This window comes from Cupressus sempervirens, chromosome 1 (genome assembly GCF_028749045.1).
Source record: "Cupressus sempervirens isolate cs-2001-9-10 chromosome 1, ASM2874904v1, whole genome shotgun sequence".
Classification (NCBI taxonomy): Eukaryota; Viridiplantae; Streptophyta; class Pinopsida; order Cupressales; family Cupressaceae; genus Cupressus; species Cupressus sempervirens.
Window position 1 is genome coordinate 35,997,398 of NC_143118.1, and position 20,072 is coordinate 36,017,469.

Below are 20,072 nucleotides of genomic sequence, written 5' to 3' on the forward strand. Positions count from 1 at the left end.
TCAAAGTGAACAACTGATGTGGACCTGAAAATATTATCTCTAATCAAACAAGCAACACCCACGGACCCCCCAAAAGTACAAACTTCCTCTCTGCAGACAAACAACTACTGATATCCAAGATACCCTGGGAGAGGGCGCATAGCATTCTCGTGAGTCTCAATAACGGCCAAAATATCAGCGAACCCCACAGCATCACAAATAAGACCAGGTAATGACCATTAAGAGCCATTAACGTTCCATCAATTGACAAGAAGAGAAGGGGACTTCCTCTTGTCAAACTGCTGCTGAAACGGTAATGCAGTTTTGGAGTCGTCCTCCCTTCTCATCCACTAGGAGGAGAATCACGAACAACTGCTCTAGATTCCTAATCACTGCCCATTTACCAGCCTGCCTAGCCTTTGCCACAATACCCCGAGCAAGTTTCAACTCCATAACCTATGCCTTAGTGAGATCTTCATCAAGTAAAATTTTAGAGTGGAGAGAGAACAACTTTCTCTTCACTCTAAGAGCACGAAGCCTGTCAGCAAAAGAGAAAAACCTGATGAAAAGGGTATCTCCCTTACCAAACCAACACTTGTCTAAGGTGATATCAGAGATACCGAGCTGGTCAGAGAAGAAAGAGTGTCCAGCAACAAGAGGATCAGAAGTGGATGGGAAACCACGAACCCGCAAGTTGAGCTCACATGCACGTCGCACACGCTCATCATCAATCTTTCCCTGGACAATCTTGTTTATGTTCAACCAAGGTGCAATAGTATTTGTGCTGGTGTAGAGAGAGGCCCATGATTTCACCTTCTGTTCGGTTCTAGCAATCAGAGAAGAGTGTATTGTAGCCATTTCAGTTTGTTGTTCCTTGATTTTATCGAGCCCGTCAAGTTGTTCAATATCCGATTCAAGATTGGATCTCAAACTTGTTGTCTCAGAGATGAAGGTATCAAAGAAGTGTTTGATATGTGAGGTATTCAATTTTGAAACCAGTTTGAGCTCTGAAATTTGAACTATTCAACCCATTCTCAAAGCAATATGTTGCTAGCCTCAAGCTTATTGACACATTCACACAACCTCTGATAGATCAAAAGAATATTTTCTCTCCAATGACTGATATGAAAACAAAATGTTGCAAACCCTTGTCTCCACACACACAAATCCCAAGATGCCAAAGCAAAGTCAAATAATCAGCAATAATGAGGTTGATTTGCTTTTTAATGTGCTTTTATAAACCCAATCTCCATTATAGCATTTCAATACACGTTCAAGTTTTTGATAAAACTTTATTCCACCTCCAAGTTGGGCGCTCACTTTTACACAAATCATAAATATACTTCAAGTGGCATTTAATTGAGGGTCATGGTCCCATTGTACATAAAGTGAGCTTAAAACATTATAATTACACTCTATATATAATTATTAATAAAGGAATAACATAACTCACAAATAATCCTTATTTCTCAATTCCATTTAAACCTAGGGTTAAATTTTGTCCACTGTGCACCCAACTTTCTTATTAGAAATAGTAAGGTTCCCTCTCTATCAACCACCAACTTACTATAAATAGTAAATCCCTCATTATCTAACTAAACCAACTGTGCATTGCAACGATAGCTTGTCCAAGTACCTTGCAACAAATAACAATCCTAACTTTCCTAAAATGGTCACTTACTATAAATAGTAAGTGTGAATTTGAGTCAAAGGCTAACCCTAAATTCTGCTAACCTCTAGAATGGGAATAAGCCACCTAGGACTCCTAACCATCTCCCTTAGCCTACAAGGGTCAATGATAGGCTAACTCGTCATAAAACAAGAGCAGCCTAGAAAGGGGACATTATATAGATGGCTTATATGACTGAAATTGAATGGTGTCATAAAGAATCTGGAACATTTTTGTGCTAAAAAAAGGTTCCTCTATAATTACTCTAATATTCGAGTAGGTTAAGAAGGGATGAGATAAGATATATTATTATATATAAATGCATAAAATGGTTTCTTAACTTGCCATGTGCTAAGATGTCACATACCCATGCTTTCTTAGTCAATGTATTTCAATGATTGTATGTTCTACTATCATATTATTATATTCACGTATCATGAAAGTATAAATTTAAGAATTTTAGAGACTCATATTCTCTTACCTTCTTATTAAACATTTATTGTTATAAACATAAACATTGGATATATTATACTAACTACTTATCTCCTATTCCTATAAAAAATTATTGTGCATATAAATAAAATGAATAAACCATACAATAATCAACAGATAGTTCTTTCTTGGAGATCAATATATCTATGAAAAAAATTGATCATTAACTTCTATCCTAGCTTAATTAGAAGACAACATGAACCTTGTATTGTTAGTGTTGTCATTTTGTTGTTTTGATAATTTAAAACCCATACACATTAGATTGTTCTTTTATGCCTAAATTTATAGGAGAATTTGAGTTAGTAGAATGTTACCTTGTAAGATGATTATATATGTTATTTTTACTTCTTGAAAACCTTGATTAGAGGTATACAGTTTAGGTTTCAAGTAGAAGTAACAAAAAGAGTCAGTAGATTTCCTAGATTCAGTTGTGTAAGTATTTTTGCATCAACGTTGATGAATCACAGAGTAACATTTTGGATCACACTCCGTAATCCATCAACGTTTTGGGTTTTCATCCTAATAATGGATCATGTAGTGTGATCCAAAACATTGATGCAAAAATACTTACATAACTGAATCCAAAAGCAGCTTGCAATAGAAGTAACAAATTCATGATTGCAATTTAGGTGTGTTTTGCTTGGACTCTTTTAATAATGATAAATTTGGATAGAATTATCGAATTTCAAGGAAAAACTTCTGAATAGATTTTCACCTGATATTTTTATAGCACCAAAATTAGATGACAAAATTGGATAAGGTACACAGCATAAGACAAGACAAGACTTCCTAGTTAACTTGAGTGCATGTCGAGTGTGTCCAACAAACAAGGAGAATTCAAATAGTGCTAAGAGATCAAAAGTTTAGTGAGAGAAACTAGTGTAACTCAAGACAAGACTTCCTAGTTGTGTGCATGATGTGTATGTCCAAAAAACAGGGAGAATTCAAATAGTGCTAAGAGATCAACAGTTTAGTAAGAGAAACTAAGAAGTGCTGCTTCCCTAGGGTAAAGCTCTAACGGCTAGGCAGTCAATTGGTATCCAGGGATTGACTGATTGATAATTTATTACAAGTTGAACATTAAAATGAGAGTGAAATGTCCTTTGATCAAAATTATGTTACAATGTGTTTTTTTATATTAAAAAAGACACTAAAACAACAATATTTATGGGAGACATAAAAAGTAGATACTGGGACTCAGTTGCATGACATTGATTAGCAACAGGATAGGCAGAAATAATACCAGCTTCCAAGAATGAATAACCCTTTATTCCAGAATTTCCATTCATGCAATTTTCACTATCAAGTAATGGCCCTTCAGTTTTTTGTTTTGCTGACTGTATGCCTTCCACTCCATCATTGTACTTCAAGACTGCCTGTACATAAATAATAAGATACCAATTCCAGATTATCTATAAGAAATCCACCTCATGCTTGAAGTAAATGCAACACTTAACTTGATTCTTGGCACAACTTGGATCATGCAAGCAACTATAACTAGGAAAACGTACCCTGTCTATTAGTGTGGTTATAATCCTATTAAGAACAACAGTAAGACTTAGTGCATCTAATACATTATGCTTGATAATCTTGAACCAAGAAAACTTGTCTTCGATAGTACACTATAAAGATGCAAGAAACTACTAGCAATAAAAAAAGAGCCTCTTCATGTCTAATGGAGGACTCCAAGTAAAAATCTGATCAGGCCCATTTCTTCAAAGATTATCAGACAAACTTAAACATAGGCAACAAAATGATAAAGGATTTACCATACGGTTTCTTTAGTTCTGATATCTTGGCAATTTTCAAATGTAACAGAGAGCAGATAACACACTCATAGTAATCATAGATGTGGTAGTTCAATTATTTCATTGTAGTCAAATAATTATACCAAATTTGAAATCTTTGAAACTTTCGAAAGCTTCTATGGCATATAAATATAGCATAGCTGAGTCTCCGCACTGACAAGGATGAGGAGGCAGTAGAAAACAGTTTATTATTCCAACATTATTTTAAGGTTTTTTAGAACAGTTTATAATTTATATGATTTCCTTGCACAAAAAGTTTTCTTTACCTTGCTGTAATGTCCCTTTTTTGACAGGCACCAGCTACTTATTTTATCTTAGCCTTTATTTTCCCCGGAGGCTAAAAAGGAAGAAATAAGGGGGAAAAGATATATTAAATTAATTACTTATAAGGTTACTAAACAATGAAATATTAAAAAGTAACTTTATATTTAAATGATTTAATATTAAAGTGACTAACATAATAAAATATCAAAAAGTCACTTAAAAGAATAAAGTGTTGGATTCCTCGAGAAACTTCTTGGAGTTGCTTGTGAAATTTTTATAAGGAGCCTTTGGGGGGTCATTTTACACATCTTGAGTTGCATATTCATCTATTGTGTTGAGAGCCTTAGTGCTTGCATACTTGCCTGAGGGTTTGAAGACTCTAAGGTGCCAATTTCGGTTGTGAGATATCAACCCTAGTTGATATCTTGCATACTTGCCTAAGGGTTTGAAGACTCTAAGGTGCCAATTTCGGTTGTGAGATATCAACCCTAGTTGGGAGTGGAGGAATTGGTATTCAGCCAATTCATTTGTGATTAATTGGGAGATAATATTCAGTGATTTTTTTCCAGCCCGTGCATCTAATTTTTTACATCAATTGGCAAGGAGAAAGGTTCATAAGGCACAACACTTGGTGAAGGTTTTGCAAATGGGGTTGCAAGCTTTGGGTTTAACTGTGGAGGAAACTCCGAAGTTAAGCGCGCTCAGGCTGGAGTAGTACTGGGATGGGTGACCTCCCGGGAAGTCCCGGTGCTTCACCCCTGTGAGCATCACCTAGATCCAATGAGTGCTAAGTGTTCCATTTATTCTCATGAGAGATGGATTCATGTTGAATCACTACTCATGAAACATGGGTCATCGAGTTTGACTCAAAAATCACACAGTTAAATCCTGATATTCACATCACAATTTGACTAGCTGTGGAAATCATCTCCTACTTATCAATTGATGAGCTTAAGGGGCTTTATAATGAATGGTTCATAAGGCACAACACTTGGTGAAGGTTTTGCAAATGGGGTTGCAAGCTTTGGGTTTAACTGTGGAGGAAACTCCGAAGTTAAGCGCGCTCAGGCTGGAGTAGTACTGGGATGGGTGACCTCCCGGGAAGTCCCGGTGCTTCACCCCTGTGAGCATCACCTAGATCCAATGAGTGCTAAGTGTTCCATTTATTCTCATGAGAGATGGATTCATGTTGAATCACTACTCATGAAACATGGGTCATCGAGTTTGACTCAAAAATCACACAGTTAAATCCTGATATTCACATCACAATTTGACTAGCTGTGGAAATCATCTCCTACTTATCAAGGAGAAAGGTTTCAATTTTCGCAGCGGAACCGAAAAAGCAAAGCGAAAAAGTAGAGCCGAAAAAGCAGTCCGAAAAAGCAAAGCGAAAAAGCAGAGCCAAAAAAGCAGATCCGAAAAAGCAGTCCAAAAAAGTAGATCCAAAAAAGCAGTCCGAAAAAGCAAATCCGAAAAAAGCAAAGCCGAAAAGCATGTCATCTCAGCTACTTATTCCAGGTTCTTTTGGTATTTACATCTGGCAATTGTAGATGGATACATTTGATAAGTAATATATGTTTTTTTGTTACCCAAGTATTCAGTCATTGTAAACATTGAAGTATTGAAGGGAAATCAACTTAATTCAGCTGTTCAGTTTATATGCCAAATGTTTGTAAAAACGTCTCATTGCATAGCCATTCATAGGATGCATACCAAGTGTTTGTGAAAATACCTCTTGGCTGTGCATTTTACATCAGAATTTCATGTACTTGCATTTGAAAAATAATAAAAAGAAGTTGCATATCACTTTGATTTCCAATTAGTTATTTTGCAATCATTTGTATTCATCAATATCATCGGCATTCAAAAATCATAACAAAACAACAAACATCAGCAAACTGAAACTGCAAGGAAGTGTTTGACAAAATTCCTAAGGCAGAAAAACAGGGATAAAACTACAAAAATTGTCAAGGCACTTTACACTTGCTTAGTAAAATATTTTTTCTTTGTTCTTTCATTGCTTTCCTTATCTATTGCATGCACAATCAACTTTGATCATAATACTTTAATCAGCAAAATGTCTCATTAGGGAGGATAGAACAAAATACATACTAAAGGATGCAAGTAGAACATAAGTTCCATTCAAGTACACCAACCCCACATGGGACCAACAAGCCAAATGGCAGGTGTCATCCAATACTCTTGGGCTTGATGGCAAGTAATAAGCTTGAGGCGCCTTCCGGGATATTCTGATGGACTCCATACCGAGGAGAGGTTGTTACAGAAAGTATTATTGAATCCCACAAGCACATTATATAATTTACAATGACAATTGGGATTCTCTTTATAATATTGGCAGTTATAAATTTCTTCATCATTCATAATGATAACTAACCACGTTGCACAGTCTTAATAAAGACTTAAAGCAGCAAGTTGTACTTCCTCAATATAATTCATATCTCAGTTGATATTCTAGGGCAGAATATAGGAATATCCCAACAGGGGTCATTTTGATTGGTATCAGAGCAGTAGTTCTACAAGTCTACAGGGCAAACCTACTTCAACCACCATCTAATTAGGGATAACTTGTCCTTTTCTTTAGCAGGTCAAAAATACAATCAAGTAGGTCAGCATTGCATTTCTATATGTATGTGCCTTTAACTACTTTGTGTCTGACATAACCATTCTTATTCCACGTGTATTATATCCATGTTCTTCAAATGTATGCCTCATGTGTGCTTCACAACTAGTGGACTTCAGGATGTTTGCTCAATGAAAACACTCCACATGTATGCTCTGTGCCTTTGTGTATTGCCTTGGGCCTTACATGTCTCACATGTATTAATGTGCATTGTTTCATGCCTTGCATGTCCAATGTGTATAGCTCATACCATACATGCATTGATATTGCTTCATGTCTTAAATGTCCAATGTGTATAGTTCATACCATACATGCATTGATATTGCTTCATGCCTTACTTTAATGGTTCATGCCTTGTGTGCATTCAGGTATATGTTTCATGCCTCATGTGTATTTGTGTGAATGATTCATGCCCTATGTGTATTCATGTGTATACTTCATGCCTTAGGTGTATACTCCATGCCTTACTGATCTTTATGTTTATGCTTCATATGTATTTATGGATATGCTTCGCATCTTCTGTGAATTTATATGTTTGCTTCATGTTTGAGGTGTTTTCAGCATGGTTACTTCATGGATGTACATGCTTTTCTATTGTATGCGTTATCGCTGATGTGTTTTCAGCAAGTTATTTCATGTGTGAGAACTTATAGTTGTTTCTAGATCCATACTCTTGATTTCCAATTAAAACAAGGTGCACATGCTCTATTCTTAAAGTTAATACACACAACATTCTAGATGCATGTCATGCTTCCAATTCTCATCTTGATTTGTGGAAACCACACCCTTGCTACAATTCAAGGAGGTGCTTGTGACATTATGTGAGAGAAAACTTATCGTAATATTAAAATCCTTGGAAAATTTGAGGCATTGCTTGAGCTAACTCTCAATTGAATTAAAGACGGAGATATATGAGATAAAATCATAGTTGTGCAGCAGAAGCTAAATGTATCACAAGGAGATCTAAGGATTACTTTAGGGACCTTCACATGGAAAGACTTGAAAATAATTGAAATTGCTCAAGGACAAGCAATTTTGGGAAGGGTGGGCTGAAATGTCCCCTTTTTGAAATAGGATTTATTAATAAACAATAACAATAAAAAAATATTTTAAAGAACGAAATTATATATAAAAGAATAAAATTAAACATAACTAAAATTTAGTTAGGTTTAGTGAATGATCAAAAGGCATGAGATGAAATGTTGTGACTCCCTCAAACATGAGAAACTATAAATAGAAAGGAGAACTAAACTTCATTTGAAAGGGGGAGGGAAAGAAAGAGAAAAGGAAAGGTGTGAATCAAGAAAAATTAATAGATAAGAAGACAAGGAGGTGACTCTCTCAAAAGGTTGTGACTCTGATCGTACTGTTTTTGTCCGAAGTTTCATAAGCTATAGACTGTACCTTATTTGCCCAGATCTGATCCAAGGGCTCTGTAACTTGTTCCTGCACAAAGAAATACAGTGAAAAGGTCATCTAAAATGGGATTCCCTTGTCCAAACCCCTGTAAAGGAATCAACCTTGAAATATGAAAAGAAATTGCACAAAGGAAAGTAAATAAGAATAAATCCTCATGGATGTATGTAGAAATCACTCATACCCATTAAGGTCATTAAATGTACATGAAAACCAGAGTTAAACTTGGAATGTGATCTAGACTCACAGATGCCTTAAAAAATGCATAGATCTATGATTGTCACTCCTAGATCTTGAGTGTCGATATGATTGATAACCACTTACAAAGGAGAGAAAGTGGATAAAAGAATGGATCTTCTTGATTGATTGATAATCCCTATACTTGGCCATCATGGGAGAGAAACTTGCATCAATTGCAGAAGATTGTGTTAGATCTTGGATGATCTTGAAGAATTGGACACTTGGAGACCTTGACCTTGGTTCTTGCCTTCAAGCCTTGAATCCAATTGCTCTTGCTTGCTTGAAATCTTGATAGCTTGGTTGCCAAAATGCTTGCATATGATTGATGATTCCCTAGTTATCAAAACGAGGAGTGGTAAGGTCCTTTTATACTTTACTCCATCATTTCCAGATTCAAACTTGAATTGGGATGACCACAAATGAAAATCTCCTAGTAGGACCCTGACATGGGGCCCTAGTGAATTTTGGGCCCTAAAACCCAAAGGGCAAGTTGCCAAATGGCCCTATGGAGAGAGGGCTCAAATTTAAATGGGAGCTTGACAAGAGTGAATAGGAGAGGGGAGGAGAAAATACAAGTTGCCAGGATCAAGCATAATCGACATTTGGACCTCGAAATCGCCAAAATGGGGGCTCTAATAAGTCCTAAGGCATCTAAATATGGGTGCTAAGGACTATACAAGTTCAAACTTGAATTGCAAGTTGGAGCAGTGGATGCTCGCCATATCAAAAGAGAGTGAGCAAGGAAGTTCCAAATTACACCATTGAGCATAAACAAAATGCTATGTGATACATCATGCGGGATTGATTAGATGATTTCAGATTACATTAAATTCACTTATAATTCAGTGTTTTCCTATTAAAACTTGCATACCCTTCAACAAACTGCCTACAGGCAATTAACTATAGTCCTAACATTATTATAATCAGTGTTCCACAAGGATGTGCGCCCCACCCACCCACCAATTCTCAAAGTTTGTGAGACGAGGAGGTGTCATACCACAAAATCTCAAAGTTTTAGAAATAAGGACATTTCAAAAAGAGGACTTCGGGAAAACAATTCTCAATCACTCCTCACCTTTGGCACATTTCTCCACCAACTCAAAGGTGTTTCCTTTGATTTTTGACCAATAGGAGACGTCTCCTTCTAAGGAGACTCAGATGCCGTGAAGTTTCTGAGACCCCCAACATTAAAGAAATTTTTTTAGGCATCTCCTCGACGTTTCTTCTAAATAGGTCCACAGAAATTACAAACTAAAAAAGAAGTTTAACTTTTAACCCTAGGTCTACGTAAGTTATTTTTTATTTAAAAAATTATATATAACAAAATATTAAAGTAATAGAAACATGCAATAAACTCTTGTTTTATTGACCTTGGTTGTAAAATATGGTGGATTGAGGAAGCTAGAGTGGTTTTGAAAGGCACCAAGGTTTTACCTATAGTGAGAGCTATCGATTTGGATGGTTGTTTAATAGGAGAAGGAATTGAGTGGTTATCAATAGAGAGAGTTTGACAAGACTCACAAAGAACGGTGGGCAAGGGTTTCAGGTTTTGCAAAGGCTAGGGATGGGAGGAACGGAAAGGGGCAAAACTTGGCTCCTAAGGACTATCGTGCTAATAAATTTGGATTGATCACATTGGAGGATAAGGTGGATTTCAATGGCATTGTTGGAATGTTTTGGCGCCCAAAACAAGTTCAAACGACTGAGACTCCAAGACAAGTAAGTCCTAGCATTGAACAATGCATTGTAGTTTCTTTATTGGTGAATGGAGAGGAATGGAATGAATTTGTAACCTAATTGAAGGTCGATACTTTGTTCATGACATGGGGAAGCCAATGGTTGGCTTATTCAAAGGCTAAAGAGTGGTGTGATCATAACTAGGGGGAATTTGTGCTTTGAAAACATTAGCAAATGATTTCTTTTTGGTAACATGTGATTATGCACTTGATAGTTAATGGATAATGAATGGTGGCCCATATATGATGGATGGAAAGGGTTTTTATCTTAAACGATGGGAACTAGATTTTGACCCAAGCAATAAAGACATTAAGAACATTCCAATATGGATCAATTTGACGTGTCCCCCTCATGAAAATTGGAATGGAATGGTGAAACACTAAAGTTAATAGAAAATAAGCTGAGGAATATGTGAAAATAGCAGAGGTTGTAGATAAATAGGACTTCCATATGTATCTGAAGATATGCATTTTATGGCAATCATGGCACTCGTTGCTAGATATGGTGGAGTTAAAGACTAGAACTAGAACTTGGCAACAAAGACTGATGGTTGATGAGGAGGCTTTGACTTGTTCGAAATGCTCAAGGGAGGATCATGAGGAGGAAATTTTTGTGGTGTCTAGTAAGGCAAGGGTTTAGTACAAGATGCGTTATCTCAGGACATGATTCATCTATCAGAAACAAAAGCTGCAAAGGGATCTTTGCTACAACATGAATGGTTGACAAAGATGGAACAAAGAAAGGGGTGGTGAGCAGATGAATGGAGGAGGACATATTAGATGGGAGGTTGAGCAAGGAAATGCAATAGACAGGATCTTTGGAGGGGGGGTGGTAATTCAATTGATAGATGGTTCAAATAAAGGAAAGGCCAAGCCTGGGAGCAAAAATTGATCAAGATTGCAATAGAGGTTCAATGCACTCTAAACAGCCAAACGGAGTTCTATTGACAAACAAGGACAGACAGGTTGGGTAAAGAAGTAGATATGGCATGCTTCTAAAGAAAATTGTGTTCAGCCTCAACAGCAGGGAAAAAGAAAATCATAGAGATAGGATATTGTTAGAGAGATCTTTCAAGACAAGGGAAGATGATGGTGCACAATTGTTACAGGATTGTGAAACCAGGCACAGTGAAATTAGGGCTGGTCATTTGGAGAAGGAGAGTGCACTGACAAAAGTGACCTTTAAAGACATCCCAATCTCCCCAACAAGGAATCTAAAAAGTTCCTTTGAAGGGGTTTAGGACTCAAGTGGGGGTGCTATGGACTATGAATCTGAATTTGGGACATAAGAGGAATAGGATGATGGAGACTTCCTTGGTATTGAAGAGAAGACGAGAGTTATTGATAACAGATCCTTGGAGCAGTCAGATGCACAAACAGTAGGGCGAAAATTGGAGACAGAAAGAAAAAGGGACGTAAAAATAATCAGATTATATTTGGCAATGGTGGGAAAAGCTCTTGGCAACAGTAAATTATTGAGATCGTGAAAAGGCTTTTCCCCGGAGCCATAAAACTCCTCTTGTGAAATGTCACCCTGACAATGTTTGTTTGATCAAAAGATGGTTGGATCAAACGATGCCAAATTCAGTGTTATCGCAAGAAACAAAATTAAGGAGCAAGATTTCAATACTTTTACTAAGAGCTTTAGTAGAGGGAAATGTCATTTGACTGGAGCCCAAGGAGCATTGGGAGGCCTTGGGGTCCTTTGGAATGAATCCATTATGGAATTGGAGATGGACAAGAAAGGTCTTGGCAATGGTTAAGGGTGGGCTCAAAACAGCTTCATCTTAGATTATCGGTTATTAATGTTTATGGACAAATAATAGTGATCAAAAGAGGGTTCTATGGCTGGAATTATCTGAGATCTTGGCTAGCAATCAAAATGAAGTTCTTATTTTAGGAAGGGACTTTAATGCCTTTCTGAAACCAACTAGGAAAAATGGGTAGTGTGGGATGGATGGGTGAAAGTCAGCAGGACTTCAATAACTTTGTTTTGGATAATGGCTTTTTTGAACTGCCATTCAGATGTGGTGACTTCACATGGACAAATAGAAGAGTAGGCTTCCTGAATATTGCAAAACAAGTTAAACCATTTTTTATTGGCTGGCGATTGGGTTGTGGAACAATGCACCTGTCATGCCGAGATCCTCCCAATTACGGGATCTGATCACTGCCCCGTCAACTTGAGAATCCAAGAAGATGCCACTCCTGACTGATGTCCCTTTAAGTTTGAATAGAGTGGTGGCCATGCACTCCAAAGAAAACAGGCAATAAGGCTTTCATTTTCTTTAAGAAGGTGCAGTGTAAAGGAGCAAAATAAGCAGTGGAATAGAGAACATCACAAATATATTTTTGATGAGAAATTGAAGTTAGAGACTCTCTGCATACTAAGGAAACTGAGGATGGAATGAATGAGTTTGATTTTAATTTAGAGAAGCAGTTGAATAAGGAATATAATGAAATTCTTGCAACAGAGGTGTTTTGGAGACAAAAATACAGAAATCTGGCTTAAGGATGGTGATAGGAACACAAAAAAATTCACAACTCTGTCAAGATGCAAAGGGGTCATAATAAAAAACAATTCAATTAAAGGTGCTAATGGTGAGAGATACGAGATACGGAGAGGATAAATTGGGAGGCAATTATTTTTTTCTCACACTCAAGGAGGAGGGTGGATGTTGATGATCAACTTATTGCAGAAGTGTTAGAAGTTATTCCTCCTAGCAACATTGCTGCCCAGAATGAGATGTTGATGGTTGTGGTAACTTTAGAGGAAGTTAAAAGTCTTATTTGGTTAGGGTGGGGATAAGGCCCCATGCCCTGATAGGTTCTCAGTAACGTTATTTCAGCAACTGTGGGATGTTTTTGCCCAGGGTCTGCTTGAAGTGGCGGAAGAATCACGAAAGGACAATTTTATCTTGCGAGATCTAAATAATACTTTCATAGCGTTGGTGCCTAAGAGGTCTAAGATTAATATATTTGAGGATTTCAGACCTATTTCATTCTGAAACACAGTTTTTGAAATTATTGCAAAAATGATGGCTAATAGGTTGAAGCAGGTTTTGGACTCGGTCATTTCAGAGGAACAGAGTGGCATTTCTCCAGGTAGATCCTATTTTTGAAGATGTTATAATTGCACATGAGGCGGTGCATTCTATTAGAATGTCAAAAGCAGAGAGGGTGATGGTTAAATTGGACATAAAAAGGGCCTACGATTAAGTAGATGGAGGATTTCTTCCGCAGGTTCTATCAAATTTTGATTTCTGTGACAGTAGGATTAATCGGGTTAAAAGTTGTATTGATTCCCCAAGATATTCAGTGTTGGTGAATGGAAGTCCACAGGGGTTATATGAAACAGTTAAGGGTATCCATCAAGGCAATCCAATATCGCCCTTTCGGTTTAATATTTTGGCATAAGTGTCTGACAGGTTATTTAGAAGGAAAAAAGAGCAAGGTCAGTGGAAGGGGATTAAGGTGGCTGAAGATGTTCACCCTATCTCACATTTGCAATTCGTGGACAATACTTCCTTGGTTGGTGAAGCATCAGCAAGGGAAGCTCGTGTTATGAAAGAGAGCTTGGAGCTGTATGGGCATGTCTCTGGCCAATATATTCATTGATGTCTGAGATTTTCGTTTTTAACACCCCTCAGCAGAAACAAATTGATATTTGTCAAACTTTAGGAATGAGGGTTGAAGCTCTTCCGCATAAATATTTAGGGATCCCTTTGTTTAAAGGTGCGAATAAGGCAGGCTTTTGGAAGGACTTGGTTGATAGCTGCTATAAGAAGATGGATGTTGGAGAGGCAGATGGCTGACTTCTGCTGGGAGAATCCTTATGCTAGAAATTGTCATCTCTGCAATACATGTGTTCTTAATGATGTGCATGCAGATTCCTAAGAAAATTATGATGGCAATTGGACAGCTGATGCAAAAATTCTTTTTGAATTGGGCAAGTGAGGAAGACAAGATTCCCCTTCTTGCATGGGATAAGTTGTGTAAAACAATGGATTGGATTCAGCTTAGAATCCCAGAATTTTTACAATCAGGAATCCCCCATAAAGGATCTACCTTTTGGAACTTCATTGTGAATTCATGGCAGATTGGTAATGATCAAATGACTAAATTATGGGAGGATTCTTGGGAGGGGCAGGCCAGCCCTTATGGAAGATATTAACTTGCAGATTTTAAAGAGCTATTTTACATAAAAGTGGGGAGACAACGTTAGGGATTAGGTGGTAAGACACAAAGGGCTTTTCGGGATGGAGTGGAGGTGAAAAAATTTTGACTTTGCAGACCTGAACCAGCTGCATAGAGACAAAATGAAAGCAGTTCTACAGAACAGGAGAGTGGTGATTACAGAGAACATAGATAGGACAGTTTTGTATGGGGCTGTATCTAGGAAGTATTCAGTTAAATCGGTTGTCAGCTTGTGGATATGCATATTAATGTGCCCTTTGTGGCAAAGGATTTGTGTTGGCATAAAGATTGCTTACCAAAGGCTAGATCCTTTGTTTGGCTTGCTATGAAAGGTATAATTCTGACGGAAGAGAGGAAAAATAGATTAGGCTTTGCTGGACCATCTAGGTGTGTGATGTGTGAAATGGAAGAAGAAACCATTGACCACCTTCTTGTGCAGTGTAATGTTGCTGCCACTATTGGGATAATATTCAGAGAAAATTAGGTTGGCATAGGTAATGTTTGAAAGTTGGCCAAAGATGGGAGGTAAGTCAACTCTTGTGTAGTATATGGAATGTGTGTTCTTCAATTGTGGTATGGGAGATATGGAAGGAAAGAAATGGGTGCAGTTTTATGGATAAGAAAGAATCTATAGAGCAGCTCCAATGGAGAATTGATAATTTGATTTAAGAGATTATAAGGGCTTCGGAACACAAAGGCAAAATCTTCTTATCCCTTGTACAATAAAGGATAGTCTAAATAAGGTCTGGTGTAGAAGTCTTGAGTATTAAGAGGAAGAATGTAAGGGAGAAGCATCTTGTGTGGCAGAAGCCAAAATTGGGGTGGTTTAAGGACAATTTTGATTGGGCTGCAAGAGGGAATCCGGGGCCCTCTAGTGCTGGAGTTATTATCAGGGACAGTGATGGAAATGTAATTGCAATTGCAGCTAAACAGTTATAGATGGGAACAAATAATACTGCAGAGGTGAAGTCTGTGTTGATGGCAATGTGTTTAGCCAGTGAATTTAGTATTAGAAGGATCCATTTAGGAGGTGGCTTTTACTAATTATCCAAGCTATTTCCAAATTAACAACTAATGCTTGGCATTTGCAAAATTGCATCTGGGTAATTAAAAGAGAATTGGAGATGTTTGAGAGTTATAAAATAACTCCTATCCATACACAAGGCAATGAGGAGGCAGATCAACTCTTGAAGTGGGTTGTTAATTTTGACGAAGTTGAACAGAATCAAGGACTACAAGAATTGTGATACTGGGAACTTCGTTCATGAGAATTATCTATAGGATATTAAAGTGAAGTTATGTTATTGCATAGATATTCAAAATTGAATTAAATTAAGGCACTTTAAATGTGTGATTAGTTGGTCGGGTACTGAGACTATAGAATTGGAAAATGTGGAAAAGGTGGACATTTGGACTTTATTTAGAGATGTAATCAATATTTGAAATGGCGCAGATGCCATTGGAAAAGAATTCAGTGAAAAGGCAGAATTTGTGTGAAGCTTCGATGGCACATTTATGATTTTGGCAAAGAACTGAGAATGTTTGATGATTTGCACGTGCGGGGGAGCTTTTAAGCCTGGAAGAGGGAAGAAGTTTGGCTATGTGAAACGACGAGTTTTCTGGTGCAAGTGAAGTGCAAGGTTTGGTGGGTGGTTTTGTTTCTGGAGTGTGTGGCGAGTATTTACATAAGGGAAGTGATCTTCACATTGCAAACAAAGTTGCAGCAGAAGGCTTTGTTCAGCCTGGTGGAAAACCATAGAGTGAAGTGCCCAGCCAGACAGGTGGTTACCACTGTTCAAAAAATTTTGGGTGAAGTGTTTCAGAATGCTACCCATAGATGAAAGTTGAATATCAATATCACAGCTATGATTTTTGCTTGGGGCCTGGAGTTAGGAGAAGATGAGAGTATTGTTGAGTGAGTTGACTGTGGGTTTGGATTTGCTGCTGGAATGGGCACACCCTGGTTATTGGTTTGATTATAGTGAGTGTTATGAGGACCCGAAGAATGCAAAGGATTTGGATGTGATGACATTTGTTCGGTAGCTAAAGAGGGTTAAGAGTAATATAAGGAATGTAATCAGGGAGATCAACTGAAGCTAAAGCAAGCTATTAAGGATTATCAAGATTTTGGTGGGTTCTCGTGGCCTCCAGTGCCAGTGATTTTTTCGTGGAGGGGATCTTTTAGGATTAAGAGACTGCAGGTCAGATTTTAAAGTGATCATCGAGATGGAAGAGTTTCGCCTTTTGCCACAGGTTTTTGGTGGAAATTCCTTTCTACACAGTTGGATGTTAGTTTGCTCGTACTAGTGATGAAGATTTTTTGGTCTTTAGTCACCATGTTGTACATGTGTTTCAACAACTGAATGTTCGTAGTCTATGTTAATGGGTCACATGGGGAATTTGAATATATTTGGGGCCTTTTGAAAATATGCCACTTTATTAAATAGATGATAGTGACAGGTAGAAAGTTGAGGTGTTGGTGTTGGATATTTGTAAATGCTAAGGAAAATGGGTGTTGGAATTTGTTGGTAACTATGGATACTTTATATTAAATCTTTTTATGATTAATAAAATAAACAAAAAAAATATTAAAGGAATGCCCAAAACATAAATGTTGAAAGTTAAAACTTATAAGTTTATAACGTAAAACAAAATTATATTTCACATGTAAACATCAGTGTAAAGTGAACACCAAAACCCAAAACGAAGACTACCAAGCCAATGTTTTTTTCCTATTTAGCGATTTGAATTTCTCTCAAGCCGATTCTACATGCAATTTATCCCATGTGATGACCATCTCAGGTAGTTACACTTTCAACTTTCCATTTTAAACCTCTGATTCAAGCCAGCAGTCCAAGAGATTAGGACATTGAGAAGTTAGGCGATGAGCTTGGGGAAGATTAGAGTCATTTTTGTTTTTGAAGTTTGAAGTTTGAACATTATTGAATCTTGATAGTTTGATCTATTGATAGTAAATTTGAATCTTGAAGAACACTTGATCCTGATTAACATGATTGTGAAATGAAAATTCTACATTTTGTCATTGCAATGTCTATATTTGATATTTATCTTTTCAATTTTGACATTTATCATTTGAATACTACTACTAGACTCTAGTTATTACATTATACATCTTTATCTTTTTAAAACTAATAGTAATTACCTTGGTCACAGGATTCGCTGAATCTTGGCCATGATGTTCGAAATTCGGCAAACCTTAAATTATCTACATAAAAATCTTCAAAATTCGTACGGAAATTGGCGAGCGTTTTTTATTAGGGTTTTTGATAAGGCTTTTTCACTATTAGTGCCTAATGTCTAGTGAGAGCGAGAAGAAATGTGGAGATGAAGGGGTCGCGAGTTGGCTGAGTACAAAATAGGAGAAGTTGACACGCCTAACAGCTAAACAGCCATTTCAATCGTTGGAAGACTGCCAACAGCCATTCCAAGCCTATGGGTCGACATACTATTGTTAGTCATTTTTAATTCTTCAAGTTCAAAATGCCAAAGATCTAGAGTTTTGTATCAAACGAGAGCTCTCCTATCGCAAAGATGGAAAGGCAAATTATTGAAGCGATAACAAATTTTCATTTTTTTAATATTTAATCTATGCATTTAATTGTTTTATTTCATTTATAGGTATTATTTTATTTTTAAAAGCACACTTTTCCAGAATATGTTTCTTGGGATCTTCATAATCACTGCCCATTTCAAAAGAATGCCGTCCTTTCTATTATCCAGCCAATCGCTATGTCGCTACCAGCAAGGCACAATGATTTCCCGGTCGCGACATAGCGACCTCTAGTGAGAACTGTATTCCAGTGACGGAGAAAAGATGACATGTCAATCATAATCATACCAATTAGTACCGCTGTCAGAACAGTGAACACGCACGTTTATGATATCACGTGGGAATTCCGAGGTCGCCATCAATTTTAAAGGTTGCCGCTTTCTTCATTTTCCGGTCAGTCGCTACTGGCAGGGCGCATAGATTTTCCAGTCGCGACATAGCGACTCGCTGGAAAATCTGAGTTCCGGTGACACCACTTGCAACTTGCTCCATGTGTGTCCTCTCTGACACTGACGACTCTGTCATGAATTAAATGACTGAATCCCTTCCAAGATAATACACTTTTTGGCGCCGGCTTTCACTTTATGATATCACGACTCAACTTTCCAGCAATCGCTATGTCGTGATGATAAACAACCTTGCACTTTGTTATAACGACGATGCGACAGCCATGGATCTAACCAACATCAAAAGGTGAGAAAGTCTTTGAGAAAGGTACTCAGCACGACTTCAAAATTAAGCGGGAAAGGAATATTCGCACTTTTAAAAGATTTTGCGCCAGGATAAAATCAAAAGGAATAAAACCTAGGGTTTAACAAAGATTTTCAAAGCGTATCAAAACTGCAAGACCAAAAACCAGAAACCCTAGCCTCTAACAATGGACTCAAATCTGATTTTTTATACCTAGATTGGGAAAATTTATCATGCAAAAAATCAGACCAACACCGTGGTTGAATGAGATCATCAACCAGAGATAGGTATCACTCGGTTTATTAACTGCTTGCAATGTATTGCATAAAATGACAACCAGCTAGAAAGACTCGTAAGAATATGAACTACGTTCAAATCTCTTACTGAAAAAACAAAAGCATCCAAGTTGCAGCATGATTTGCTACATGGAAACCTAATTTTAAGTTTTAAGTGATTTTGATGAAATATCGGATGATTTTAGTTGAGTCTGGATCAGTTTCTCAGTGATAATAAAAAGCTACATTAGAGCATCGGTAACATTCCCAGCACAACTTTTAAGTGGCAGTCTACGACCTTACAACTGCCCACAGAAAAACCAAAAACACTTAATATCACACCCAATGCTAAACAGAAGAACTTTAAAGAAGAGTAGAAAAAATGTCAAAACTATAATAATTCATTTAAAAGAAAGCAAACAAAAAACGTTTACATGAGAAAATCTCAAAAGATTCATTACAGCTACCTGATCATCAAAAGATTCATTACAGCTACCTGATCATCAAAAATATCGGAAGGAATTTCTTGAAAAGTGCCTTCAGGAATAGGAACGAGCTTCATGCGTTCCCTAATGATTTCCATGTCCACCGGCGAACCATCCTCAAAATTGTCATCCTTATCAGGCCCCTCCGTTTCTAATTTCCTTTTACCAAGCATATCTCGAAACAAGAAGAAAAGTTAACACACGGGAATCCGACCTGGAAATCTCATATTCGAATGGCAGTAAACAGAGACAATTTCTCTCTATTTTTGTGGCACGAAATTAGTAGATGCGTGAGTTCTTTCATGAGAGCATGAAAAAATATATGGGAAAAATAGTGTGAGGCAGGCTGGAATTTGATGGCCGTAATGGCCGTTATTACGCTTTTGAACCGTATATGACAAAATTAAATTAACATCTAATATTTTTAGAATAAAATATTAATAAACTGTAACTTTTTTATAAATAATATAATATTTTTTATATTAAAATATTTATGATAAAATATAAATTTATTTAGATATTTCAAAATAAATGTTTCTAAATTTGTAGCGTATATGTTTCTATTTTGTTTATTTTATATTCAATATAAATTTATAATCATTTTTAAAA

General features: G+C 37.0%; 1 protein-coding gene across 10 annotated transcripts in view; it reads right to left on the minus strand.

Moving 5' to 3' along the window:
- EMB1967 (Forkhead-associated (FHA) domain-containing protein) overlaps positions 1–19,811 on the minus strand; it is a 215,118-nt gene extending 195,307 nt beyond the window's left edge. For all 10 annotated transcript variants that reach the window (XR_016361349.1, XR_016361343.1, XR_016361331.1 and 7 more), the window contains exons 1-2: positions 19,475–19,811; positions 3,384–3,516 (exon numbers count right to left, since the gene is read on the minus strand). Coding sequence is in view for 5 of the 10 variants with exons in the window: in XM_089816172.1 (XP_089672298.1) it covers positions 3,384–3,516; positions 19,475–19,636 (295 nt within the window). In the remaining 5 variants the exon portion in view is untranslated. The remainder of the gene's footprint in view (positions 1–3,383; positions 3,517–19,474) is intronic.
- Positions 19,812–20,072: the final 261 nt, after the last annotated feature.